Source organism: Ranitomeya imitator, chromosome 2, assembly GCF_032444005.1.
Source record: "Ranitomeya imitator isolate aRanImi1 chromosome 2, aRanImi1.pri, whole genome shotgun sequence".
In the NCBI taxonomy this organism is placed as follows: Eukaryota; Metazoa; Chordata; class Amphibia; order Anura; family Dendrobatidae; genus Ranitomeya; species Ranitomeya imitator.
Genome location: NC_091283.1, coordinates 587,756,433 through 587,768,592, shown reverse-complemented (window position 1 = coordinate 587,768,592; position 12,160 = coordinate 587,756,433). Strand labels below are relative to the sequence as shown.

The 12,160-nt window shown below is 45.4% G+C and overlaps 1 protein-coding gene across 2 annotated transcripts in view; it reads right to left on the bottom strand.

The window, feature by feature from the left end:
• Positions 1–8,230: 8,230 nt before the first annotated feature.
• MYL9 (myosin light chain 9) overlaps positions 8,231–12,160 on the bottom strand; it is a 35,834-nt gene continuing 31,904 nt past the window's right edge. For both annotated transcript variants that reach the window (XM_069752299.1, XM_069752300.1), the window contains exon 4: positions 8,231–8,809. In XM_069752299.1, coding sequence (XP_069608400.1) covers positions 8,637–8,809 — 173 coding nt within the window. In that variant the 3' untranslated portion in view covers positions 8,231–8,636. The remainder of the gene's footprint in view (positions 8,810–12,160) is intronic.

The window sequence follows — 12,160 nt, the reverse complement described above, 5'->3', positions numbered from 1 at the left end:
GGCAGGTGATGTCAGTGTGCCAATCGAGATCACTTTCATGAGCCACCTGCGATGAGTGCATGCAAGTCAGCCGCTGGGCTCTGATAGGTTGGAGGTCATTTTAAGTATTGCAGTGCAAACTTTCTGCACTGCAATACATTTCAACTGAATGAGCATCCTCGGATAGCCCACCAAGGACCCAGGCCCACCGCAGAATCGTCCGGTGTCCTGCTGCTCCAGTACGACCCAGATAGCAAGTTGTTTAAAGTGCATCAGGTTGGCATACGTGACATGTGTAGTGTATATCAGGTTGGCATACACAAGTTATGTAGCATGCATCAGGTTGGCATACGTGATACATTGTGCAAGTCAGAAATGAATTTAGTAGTCCATAGATGTGCGGTACAGATTAAAGCATTCTTTTATACAAGGTTTGTTGGGGCAGGTGTCGCATTGATAAGTACTGTCCTTTTTGATCCCCCTTCTGTAACAAACTCTGAACCTGTTTTGCGACCTTCGTCTCTTCATGGTTTGAGGGATCTCACCGGGAAAATGTTGCACTGATATGATACGGGAATCTTCAGTTCCAGAAATACTGGGGCCCGCTCCTTTCTGACTTCCAAAGATTAAGGAATTGATCACTATCTCCTGAAACTTGAGGTACATACCACCATTCTCGCCTGCACATCATGATAGCACAAAAGAGTTATACCTTGCCATCTGTACAATGTACATGGCAAGCTTATTGTACCACATCTTAGCTTTTCTCAACCCCATGTTCTTGTTATACCCCAGGACATTGTTTAGTTTAGTGACCTGTGTAGAGGAACCTTGTACAATGGTGGGAGTGCTGCCATCACCATGTATGGTGGTCAAGAAAGGGACATCCTTCTTATCCTTGTACGTGACTACTAGCATGTTGTCGCAACATTTGGTTCTGCACTCACACTTTCTGAGCAGCTGCCCAATTAGAAAGAGACTTGAATAGTTGGATGCTGGTACAAAAGTTATCTATGAAGAGGTGATAACCTTGATCCAGCAGTTGATGCTCCAATTCCCACAGAATTTTCCCGCTCACTCCCAGGACAGGGGGAAATTCAGGGGGTTCAAATCAGGTGTCCTTCCCTTTCTAAACCTGTGGGTGTACCCTGAGGCACTATCACACAGCTTGTAGAGTTTAATTCCATACCTGGCCCTCTTAGGGTACCGTCACACTAAAACGACGCTGCAGCGATACGACAACGATGTCGATCGCTGCAGCAACGCTGTTTGGTCGCTGGAGAGATTTCACACAGACAGCTCTCCAGCGACCAACGATCCCGAAGTCCCCTGGTAACCAGGGTAAACATCGGGTTACTAAGCGAAGGGCTGCCCTTAGTAACCCGATGTTTACCCTGGTTACCAGCGTAAACGTAAAAAAAACCAAACACTACATACTTACATTCCTGTCGCGTCCCTCGGCGCTGTGCTTCTCTGCACTGACAGTGAGCGCCGGACAGCCGGAAAGCACAGCGGTGACGTCACTGCTGTACTTTATGGCCGGCCGGCGCTCACCAGTCAGTGCGGGAAGCTGAAGGCGAGGGACATGACCAGACACCGGGAATGTAAGTATGTAGTGTTTGGTTTTTTTTTACATTTACACTGGTAACCAGGGTAAATATTGGGTTACTAAGCGCAGCCCTGCGCTTAGTAACCCGATGTTTACCCTGGTTACCAGTGAAGACATCGCTGAATCGGCGTCACACACGCCGATTCAGCGATGTCAGCGGGAGATCCAGCGACGAAATAAAGTTTCAAACGATCTGCTACGACGTACAATTCACAGCGGGGTCCCTGATCGCAGTAGCGTGTCAGACACAGCGAGATTGTAAGGATATCGCTGGAACGTCACGGATCGTGCCGTCCTAGCGATCAAAGTGCCACTGTGTGACGGTACCCTTACTTGGCAGGTATTGCTGGAATTTGAGCCTCCCCTTGAAATTTATTAGGGAATCATTCATACAGATGTCCCTTTGGGGAACATAAACCTGAGCGAACTTGTTGCTGAAGTGATCAATGGTCAGTATAATTTTAAAAACTTGGGGTCATCTCAGGGAGGAACCCCGTGGATTATCATTGTAATGCAAAATTCATGGATGGCCTCACATCATTTATGGGTCATAGCTATGCAGAACAGTGGAGTGTTATAGAAAACACCAACATTCCAATATTGCCGAAGTTCTGTCCTTCACCAACACCATGTGAAGGAGAAGACCCCAAAATGTCATAATTTCTGGGTCTATAGAGGTCCAGTTACAAATGATCCGGTCCTATCAACAAATCTAAATTGCAGGGAAATGATGCTATCCCCATGACGATGACTCCCGGTGTCCTGCTGCAAGATTCAACAGGCCACTTATGTCAGTACCAATGACATAGAAAAAAGAACCTGACAGTGTGTCGTATCAGATATAGAAAAAAAAATAAGCATCATTGGAATGATCTCACCTAGTTCAGGCAGACAATGGACCGCTCACATCCATATTTAGGCATTCTGTGGAACAGTCGGCATCATAGTGCTATTTATATTTCCACAGACCCAAACCATTGTAACAACCCTGCCGGCATCGCTGCATGGCCTTCCATTCCTCACCTGCCTGTTACATCAACTCACTCACCCAGTGCCATGCTGTGAGATCTGTCTACTGCCGACTCCATGCCGTGTGCTTCATGGCCGCTTGCTCTGTGTACACTTCCTGTCTGTGTGCATAGGGGGCGGCGCTGACAAATCCAGATTTTTATTGAGACTGTGTGCACCTCCCTAAGGTGTCCCTGGCCAATTGCCTAGAGGCCTCTGATACTTAAACCATCCTCACCCATTGGAGGATGCCTGAGCAAACTATTTCCCTCAGTTAGTATTTGCTACTGAGCTGCCAGGTTGTGGCCTGTCTCTGAGGGCTGCAATACGCAGGCCTTTATCCGTGTTCTGTTTGTGTGTCCGTTCCTGTTCCTTCTTTGTTGTCATTCCCACTCTGCTGTGTGTACCTCTGCCTTATCTCTCTGCTCTGTTTGTCACTACCAGTGGCTCTGCTCTTCTCTGCTCTCCACTACTTGTGGCTTTGCACCTCTCTATTCGCCACTACCCGTGGCTCTGTGCTTTGCTCGCCACAACCTGTGGCTCTCTGCCTTCTTGCTCTTGGCTCCACCTCCAGCGGCTCGGCTCTGTCTTCTCCTTCTCTGCTCTTAACTGTGTTCCTGCTCTTGGCTCCACCTCCTGCATTTCTGTTCTTTGCTCCTGCTCTTGGCTCCGCCTCCTGTGGTTCTGCTTTGTATCCGCTCTTGCTCTATCTCCGCTCTGCAACTTGTCACACTGGTCTCTACCGGTTTCATTATATTCACCAGTCTGAACAGGTCCCTACCTGTTCCCATATACCCTCCAGTCTGAACAGGTTCTTAAATGTTTCCATACACCCGCCTGTATACCAGTTCCTACCAGAGCATCAGCCCTGTCCGTCTGACCTGTCAGAGTGACTGCCTCTCCGTCAAGCCCGTCTGGTCCTCTGCCGTACCTGGCTGCCAGCCACTGTCACAGCCGTGCTTGCCTGTCTGTGTCCTGTCCCCCAGTGGGATCAGCATCCACAGCCAGACACCCCCCTGAAGTGGTACCTGGTAGCTACCTGCCGCATAAGTCTGACCTCACCATCAGAGGCTCCAGCGAACACCTTGGAAGCTACTTAGTTACGCCCCTTCCAGGGAAGTCTGGTCTGTGATCCAGTGGGTCCACACCCCCGGACGCTCCCACCAACCAGTCTGGGTACGAGCGTTACAACTATGATGTCAGTAGAAAAACAAAATCGCCCTCGAACGCGTTTCATGCCTCCTGGGACTCATGACATTGCAGGAGACTTCTGTTATTGCCCTGAAACAGCAAAGTCGTTCATCCTATCTGCCATATCCCCTCATGAGTCCCAGGAGGGATGAAATGCGTTGGGAGGTGGTTATGTTTTTCTACCGACATCATGATGTGGGCCTAAGATGTGGAAATCTAAATATCACTTTGATGCTGACTGTTCCACAAGAGTACCTAAACACGGATGTCAGAGGTCCATTGTGTGCCTGAACTGTGTGAGATGATTCCAATGATGCATTATGGTTTTTGATCTCTCTCTGATCTGACACCATGTCAGGTTCGTTTTTCTATATGTCAGTGGTACTGTTATAAGTGGCCAACTACTTCTATTTCGTATGTCAATTGACCTGCAATTCAAAGGGCTGGTCTGTTATCAATCTTTTTAATTAGTGAATCGTTGTGTCTTTCAATTTTAATGATACACTAAATGTTATATTTTAATATCCCAACTTCTCATAAAACATTTTTGTGGGATTAATATCCTTTATTATAATTTTCTTGGTGAAAATCAAACCGGTTATTTCCTAAGATTCAGCAGGCACCTCAATACGATCACAGAGACTCTGGTCGCGGTGACGCATTAAAGCTTGGATGTATCCAGTACGTCCATGATCGGGAAGTACTTACGAACTTGGACATAGGGCTATGTCTAAGGTCACGAAGGGGTTAAGGAAAATTCTTTTCATATACCAGTAGCACACCTTATGGGTCCATAATCTGGAGTCATGTGCAGAAGAGGGTCATCTTCCTCTGGTTTAGATCAACCTTGTTCTAATTTGCCCATCTAAGACTTTCACACATCAGGTTTTTGACGTCAGGCACACTCTGGCGAGTTTTGAAAAAAGCGGATCCGTTTCTTAGAGTTGTTTTACCGCTGGATTGCACTATCTTGGTCTGCCTTGATGTAGAAGCACTTTATACCAGCATTGCACATGACCAGGGAATCCAGGCGGTCTCACATTTTTTGGAAAAGCAACAGGAAGATGGTGAGCATAATTTGTTTTTGTTGGAACTCCTCCATTTCATCCTTGACAAAAATTATTTCACCTTTGACTGAAAATTTTAAAGGCAGATCTCCAGGACTACTATGGGGGCGCGGTGTGCTCCCTCATATGCAAATTTGTTTTTAGGGTGGTGGGAGGAGACTGTGGTATACAAACATGATTTGTTTTCTATGATCATGGGCCCATACAGACACTTGCCCCATATAGTGCTGCACAAACGCTATGGTCCCATACAGACACTTGGCCCATATAGTACTGCACAAACGGTATAGCCCCCTATAGTGCTGCACAAACGTTATGGCCCCATAGAGACACTTGCCCCATATAGTCCTGCATAAACGTTATGGCCCCATACAGACACTTGCCCCATATAGTGCTGCACAAACGTTATGGCCCCATAAGATGCTCCATAGAGACCCTTGCCCCATTTGCTGTTGCTGCGATAAAAAAAATAAAAAATCACATATTCACCTCTCCGTCGCTCAGGCCCCCGGCACTTTCAATATTCACCTGACTTCGTTCCGGCTGCTGCTCCGTCTTCAGCATCTCCTGCACTGACGTTCAGGCAGAGGGCGATCACTAACTACGTCACCGTGCCCTCTGACCTGAGCATCACTGCAGAAGACGCTGAAGATGGAGCGGCGCCCGGAACGAGTAGGTGAATATCGCGCAGCGCTGCGCTCCCCTCCCTCTTATACTCACCTGCTCCTGGTTCGGTCCCTGCACGTCTGTTCCCTGGTGCTGCAGCTTCTTCCTGTACGGAGCGGTCACTGTTACCGCTCATTACAGTAATGAATATGCAGCTCCGCCTCTATGGGAGGTGGAGCCGCATATTCATTACTGTAATGAGCGGTACCATGTGACCGCTCAGTACAGGAAGAAGCTGCCGGGGAAAAGGCGTGCAGGGACCGCGCCAGGAGTAGGTGAGAATAATTAGCCCCCGCTCCCCCTGCCGACCCCTGGGTATGACTCAAGTATAAGCCGAGAGGGGAACTTTCAGCCCCAAAAATGGGCTGAAAATCTCGGCTTATACTAGAGTATATACGGTAATCCAAAAAAGGAAGGATCCCATAGGGAGGCTTTAGTGTCCCAAATGCATACAAACTAGTAGTATATTATTACCTTTATTAATTGATTGGTACCCAATATAAAACAGCACATGAGCTCCCACTCAAGGAGTTTTCATTGTGTAATTTGATGAGCGTCGATTAATGGTGCATACGCAATCGCTGAGCTGTGTTTAACTTCTAACGAGCTCCCATTCAGGGAGATCTCGGTGTGTAATGTTTTTCGTGCGTGCTCAGTACAACATACGCCGCCCCATCTCCGTGGGGAATTGTGCCCATGCGCGGTAGACACTTCCGGTGTCTGGGCACGGAGGATGCCATGACGCTTGGCGTCAGCGTGGTCTGCTTACCAGCTGTGAGAAATCTTTGAATCTGTGAGTATAAATAATGCGATAGTGATCAATTTAACCATGCCATTTGCCCCTGATGAAGTCACTGAGGTGACGATACGCGTTAGGTGGGTCGCATGGGTGTCGGCTCTTGATCCTGTTTCTCCCAACAAACACTTGCAAGTGCATTTTGTGAGCATATCCATTAGGTACTAAGAATGAATGTTGAGGAAAATGACTAATCTGCCTGCTAAGTTTACTCATGCTTATTAGATATGTGTATTAAAGGGAACCTGTCACCCCTCCTCAGGCGTTTGTAACTAAAAGAACCACCTAGTGCAGCACAAATGCTGCATTCTGACAAGGTGGCTCTTTTAGTTATGATGCCTGCACACGCTGAAATAAACGGTTATAAAATGTGCCCCCTCATACCCTGAAATCGCCAGGGAGGCAGGTCTTTCCTCCCTAAATCAGACGCAGCATCGCCGTCACTCCGGGCCTGTGTGCGCCGGACGCCGCCTCCTCTTGCTGTATTATCATCCCTGGTGCCTGCGCTGTAAGTACAAAGGGCAACGCAACTGTGCAGGCGCCGGGGATGATAATGCAGCAAGAGAAGGCGGCGCCCGCCGCGCACAGGCCCGGGGTGACGGCTGTGCTGCGTCTGATTAGGAAGGAAAGACCCGCCTCCCTGCCGATTTCAGGGTATGAGGGGGCGCATTTTATAACCGGTTATTTCAGCATGTGCAGGCATCATAACTAAAAGAGCCACCTTGTCAGAATGCAGCATTTGTGCTGCACAAGGTGGTTATTTTAGTGACAAACGCCTGAGGAGGGGTGACAGGTTCCCTTTAAGGCATTGATGATTTTTTTTATTTTTTGGTATTGAATCTAAGATACCTGGGTTGTTATAGGTTTCCCTTGGTACACTCAACTCTAAGTATATTCATATTGGGTACCAATCATCTGGTGTCTGGGATTAAGGTGTTAATCCCTTTTTCCCAGATCGACTGCTCGTGGAAAAACATCTTATAATGATTTTGGTAATGTGTTTGGGAGGTCCTAGGTGGTAAACCGGACCCATGTTTTTGTATTTCTCTCCAAAGGAATTTTTTGGGTGCAATATGCTTATATTATTGTGAATTTTTAAATGGTTTTAACTTTTGTAGTGTGTGGTTAATTGACATTAATAAAAATTTGTGACTTGATATGTTGATCCGTGCTTTTGTGCATGTTTCCTTTTTGGATTGCGCCTGATGGCCACACGTTTCATCCGTTTTTTGCTGGATCAGTCAAAAAAGCTGTTTCCGGTGGAGGGAGAAAACATACAGAGGAACGTTTTTTCTGTCCAGTGAAAAAACACCCAGTGACGGATCCAGCGATAACTGGATGAAACTGAGATGTGAAATGATTAATCCGGCCTCCGAATCCGGTTTTTCATGCACTCTCCACACAAATGCACATTTTTCACTTTCCTTCCTTCCTCCCGGTTCATTTAGGCTGTGTGCACACATTCCGGACTTTTTGCGTTTTTCGCTTTTTTTTTTTTTCTTAAAAAATGTGATAAGAACCCATCCATTAAGCATCCTATTAATAGAATGCAATCCGCAATTTTTGTGCACATGTTGCGTTTTTTTTTTTCGGGAAAAAAAACGCATTGCGGTACAAAACGCAGCATGTTCATTAATTATGCGGAAAAAACGCAAAAAATACACACAAAAAACGCATGCGGATTTCCTGCGGAAAAAGTCTGGTTTTGTTCAGGAAATTTCTGCAAATAATCCTGACGTGTGCACATAGCCTTAAAAAGGAATAAAAAAAAAAAAAAAAACACGACACGGATCCGTTGCATCAGTTTTTCACAATTTGCAAAAAAAATTTCCGGATCCTGACAGCAAAAAAACTGATGTGTGAAAGTAGTGGTAGGTTAATACAGCATTTATGCACGTTGCAACACAAAAGAACTCAAGTTAATAAATCAATTTATTTACTTAATATATTAAGATGATTTAAACAGATCTGAGCAGCTAGCGTGATAGCCATTTGCAGTGGTCTCAGTCACATTTTTCTCTTCATTTCCTGACAGAGGGGCTGCCAAGGCAGCGGTGAACACTCACACTGACCCTTTCTCATTTAACTTCCCATACAAAGCCAACTCTGGCCTATGCTGATCAAAACAGTTGATTATTTTTGGCCAAATCTTCTTATAACATCTTGAGTGTTTGACATAGCTGCTGTGATTAATTTTTTTCACTATGGCTGCAAAAAAAGGGAAGAAAGGAGCTGTTCGACACAGATCACAATTTTCCCAGATCTGCAGTATCAGGGCTACTCAATTTTTACAATCCGTAGGGTGTTGTTCACAGATAATTTAGTCATCCTTGTCTTTGGCTCCATGTTTCAGAATACGGGTGAATTCCACATAATTGAAGTTGCCTTTTTTGTCAATTGGTGCTTCTCTGTACATCTCATCCACCTCCTCATCTGTAAAGCGGTCTCCCATTGTGGTTAGGAGCTCACGTAAATGGTCCTCATGGATGACGCCTGTAGAACACAAATAAAGCAGAATTAGGAGGCACAAACTTGTAAAAAAAAGATCAAAAACAAACTAGAAAAAAAAATTATTCTTTAAATGATTATTTGTCTTGTAACAATCCAATCTACTGAAAAAGGAAAAGTAAATTAACAATATCATTGAGAGGTTAAAAAAAACAAACAAAAACAAAAAAAAAAAAAACAGCCATACTTGCAATATCATGTCCTAACACAAATGCACAAACAGAATGCAGCGGGTCCTCCAAGAAAAAACCAGGGGCAGCACAGGTTCAAAATACTGAAAACAAGCCACTCACTAACCCAAACATCCGTGGGGCGGCTGCCTAGTATTTTAATTGCACACATGTCTGCATAGGGCGTCGTTCACACTATTACACGAGATGCACCTCTATCCATATAGCAGCCTATTATAGACGCCCCCCTTCTATTACATCAGGCAGGCTACCAATACCATATGTGCCCCCACAGACTAGACACCTCACTTTAAACCAGCCACCACTGGAAAGACCCAGCTTGCACCCTGCAAAAAAATTGTGCAAAAGAGATGTAAATAATGAATGAGGGATTTGTCATTATTTTGGCCAAAATACATAAGCTCGCAACCCACGTCACAGGTCCTCATTATCTTTCAAGTCCTACACTATACTCTTCTCTAAATTTATTAAAAAAAATAATAATAATAACTGATAAAGGAAAAGAAAATTGAAATGCTAGGCAGCCACCCCACAGATGTTTGGCGAGTTAGTAAGTGGCTAGTTTATAGTATTTTGCATCTGTGCTGCCCCTGCTTGTGCATTTGAGTTAGGACATGATATTGCAAGTATGGCTATTTTTTCCCCTCTCAGTGATCTTGACAATCCAATCTAATCTGAACCCAGCAGCAAGGATCATAGGTCTGTCCAACCGCTACACTGATACCGTCACTCTGTGCTAGTATTTGCACTGGCTGCCCATTCGATACAGAATACAATATAAACATATCCCTCATGCCTACCAAGCTCATCACTGTTCTGCACTGCCCTACATCTCCCTCATCTCTGTCTACCAACCTACCCATACTCTCCATTCTGCTAATGACCCAAGACTAAGATCCTCTATAATCTGAAACTCCCACTCCCATCTCCAGGACTTCTCTCATGCTGCACCAGTTTTCTGGAATGGATTACCCAATCTGGTTAATTCCCAGTATCCACGGTTTTAATTTTCCCTAAAAAACAAAACAGTTCTTTAGACTGGCCTATCAACTAACCTCACTAATGTAACCATTCCCTGTTCTCCCCTCCATGCCCTTAATAGCATTTAGCATCAGTACATGTACACATACTGGCTGATGACTGGTTCATGCAGCATTATTTGATGCCCCTATGTATTATATTGATGGCTGGATCTTCCACGACAAGCACTTTTAATTTTTCCTTTTGGCCACCTCCCTTCCTTCATACGCATAGATAGTACGTGTAAGGGTATGGACACCCTGATCACGTTTTCCCCTTGACGATCACAAGTTTTATTGTTGTAATAAGAGTTATTGTGTTGTCATGTAAATTGTGTCCTGTGTCTTTTCTAAATACTCTAATGTGAATCGGGTTGCAATATGTTATGTGGTGTAATGTGTATTGAAATATTGTGATGAAGTGTGAATAGTGTAATGCGTTAGATATGTTAATATTGGTAATGTATATAGTTGATTTAAGGGTGAGTTAAAAGTGAATAGTTGGGACTAGCCCATAGTGGGAGGGGCTAGTGTAAGGGAAAGTGACCGCAACTTCGAGAGATTTCGCAATGTATTACGAGCAACGCTAGGTGCCGGGAGCATCGGTAACAATGCGCGTGACACCAGTAGGTGAGAATATTGATATTTATTTTATTATTTTTAAAATTATATCGTTACTATTGATGCTGCATAGGCAGCATCAATAGTAAAAATAGAAAGAGCGAGCGAGAATTTCCCTGAAATTCTTCCACGCATGCTCAGTTTTAAAAGGCGGGACCAGTTGCTGGATTCCTGCTTTTCACAGGCAGCGATGCATCCTGCGCCCATAGGCTTCCATTGTAGCCAGTGATGGACAGCGCAGGATGTGTCGCTGACCGATTTTCCAACGTGCAGAAAAAAAAAACGTTCCTCTGAACGTTTTCTCTGCCCGACGGACCGCTTTTATTTATTTATTTATTTTTTACGCAGGATCCAGTGCACGACGGATGAAACGGATGGCCATCCGTCACAATCCGTCGCTAATACAAGTCTATGAGAAAAAATCTACGTATCTCGACAGGAGCTGAAAGATGGAAGTGTGAAAGAGGCCTAAGGCCGGGGTCACACTGGTGACTTAAACGGACAAGTGCAATGCGATTTAAAAAAAAAAAAAAAAAATCACATTGCACTCGGACCAAGCAGTTGATTTTTTTTGTCGGCCGTTTTCCTCGGTCCGAGACAATGCTGCGATTGTCACGGACACTCGGCCGACTGTCGGCTCACTCGCACCCATATAAGCCTATGGGTGCGAGTGAGACAGCGTACACCACTTGGATATCATCCGAGTGATGTGCGTTAAACGTGGACCCCGGCAATGGAGGAGATGGAGAAATTAATTTCTCCGCCTCCCTCCTCCGCAGCTGTGCTCCGATCCTCTCTGTGCGAGAACCTCAGAGCACAGACGCATGTCACTTGGCTCCCCCTCACAGCAGAGCAGGAGCAGAGTGTAATTAGCATGTCGCATTCGATGCCCTCGCATTGGATGCAATACGCTAGTGTGACCCCGGCCTTACTCTCAGAGTTGCAGGGGTTCCTCCTACTTAACTACTCCAAGTGTAACAAGGTGGTTTGGGGTGGTAGTCCCAGCACAGTCAACTAAGCCACAGTCAATAGACACCCCAGAACCTTGTACAGAGATACCGGACGGACACAACTTGCAGTCCAACAGGGAACAAAATTTAGTAACAGATGAAATGAAGTACAACACTGGCTTCCTGCTCTCCCTAGGAATATCTGCGGCCGTACCCACAACAGCCACAGCGGCCAGTAGAAGCAGTAGTCCATATGCCAGAATCTGGATGCTTGAAGTCCCTTTGGTGGGGTCCTTATCAAGTCCTGGGGCCCGTGTTGCCCCTCTCGAACAGGACTTGGGTCAGTAAGCAGTTTTTTTCTCGTAAAAATTAGAAATTGTAACTTGAACCAGTCTTTTATAGAATTTAGGATCAATATACTGGACAACATTTTTTGACAAAGCCTCTTGATAGAACATTAATCGTCCCGCGGTGGATGATAAGGCTGTGTACACGTTGCGGATTTTGATGCGTTTCTGCAGCGTTTTTGGACACGCGGAATTGCATCAAATCTGC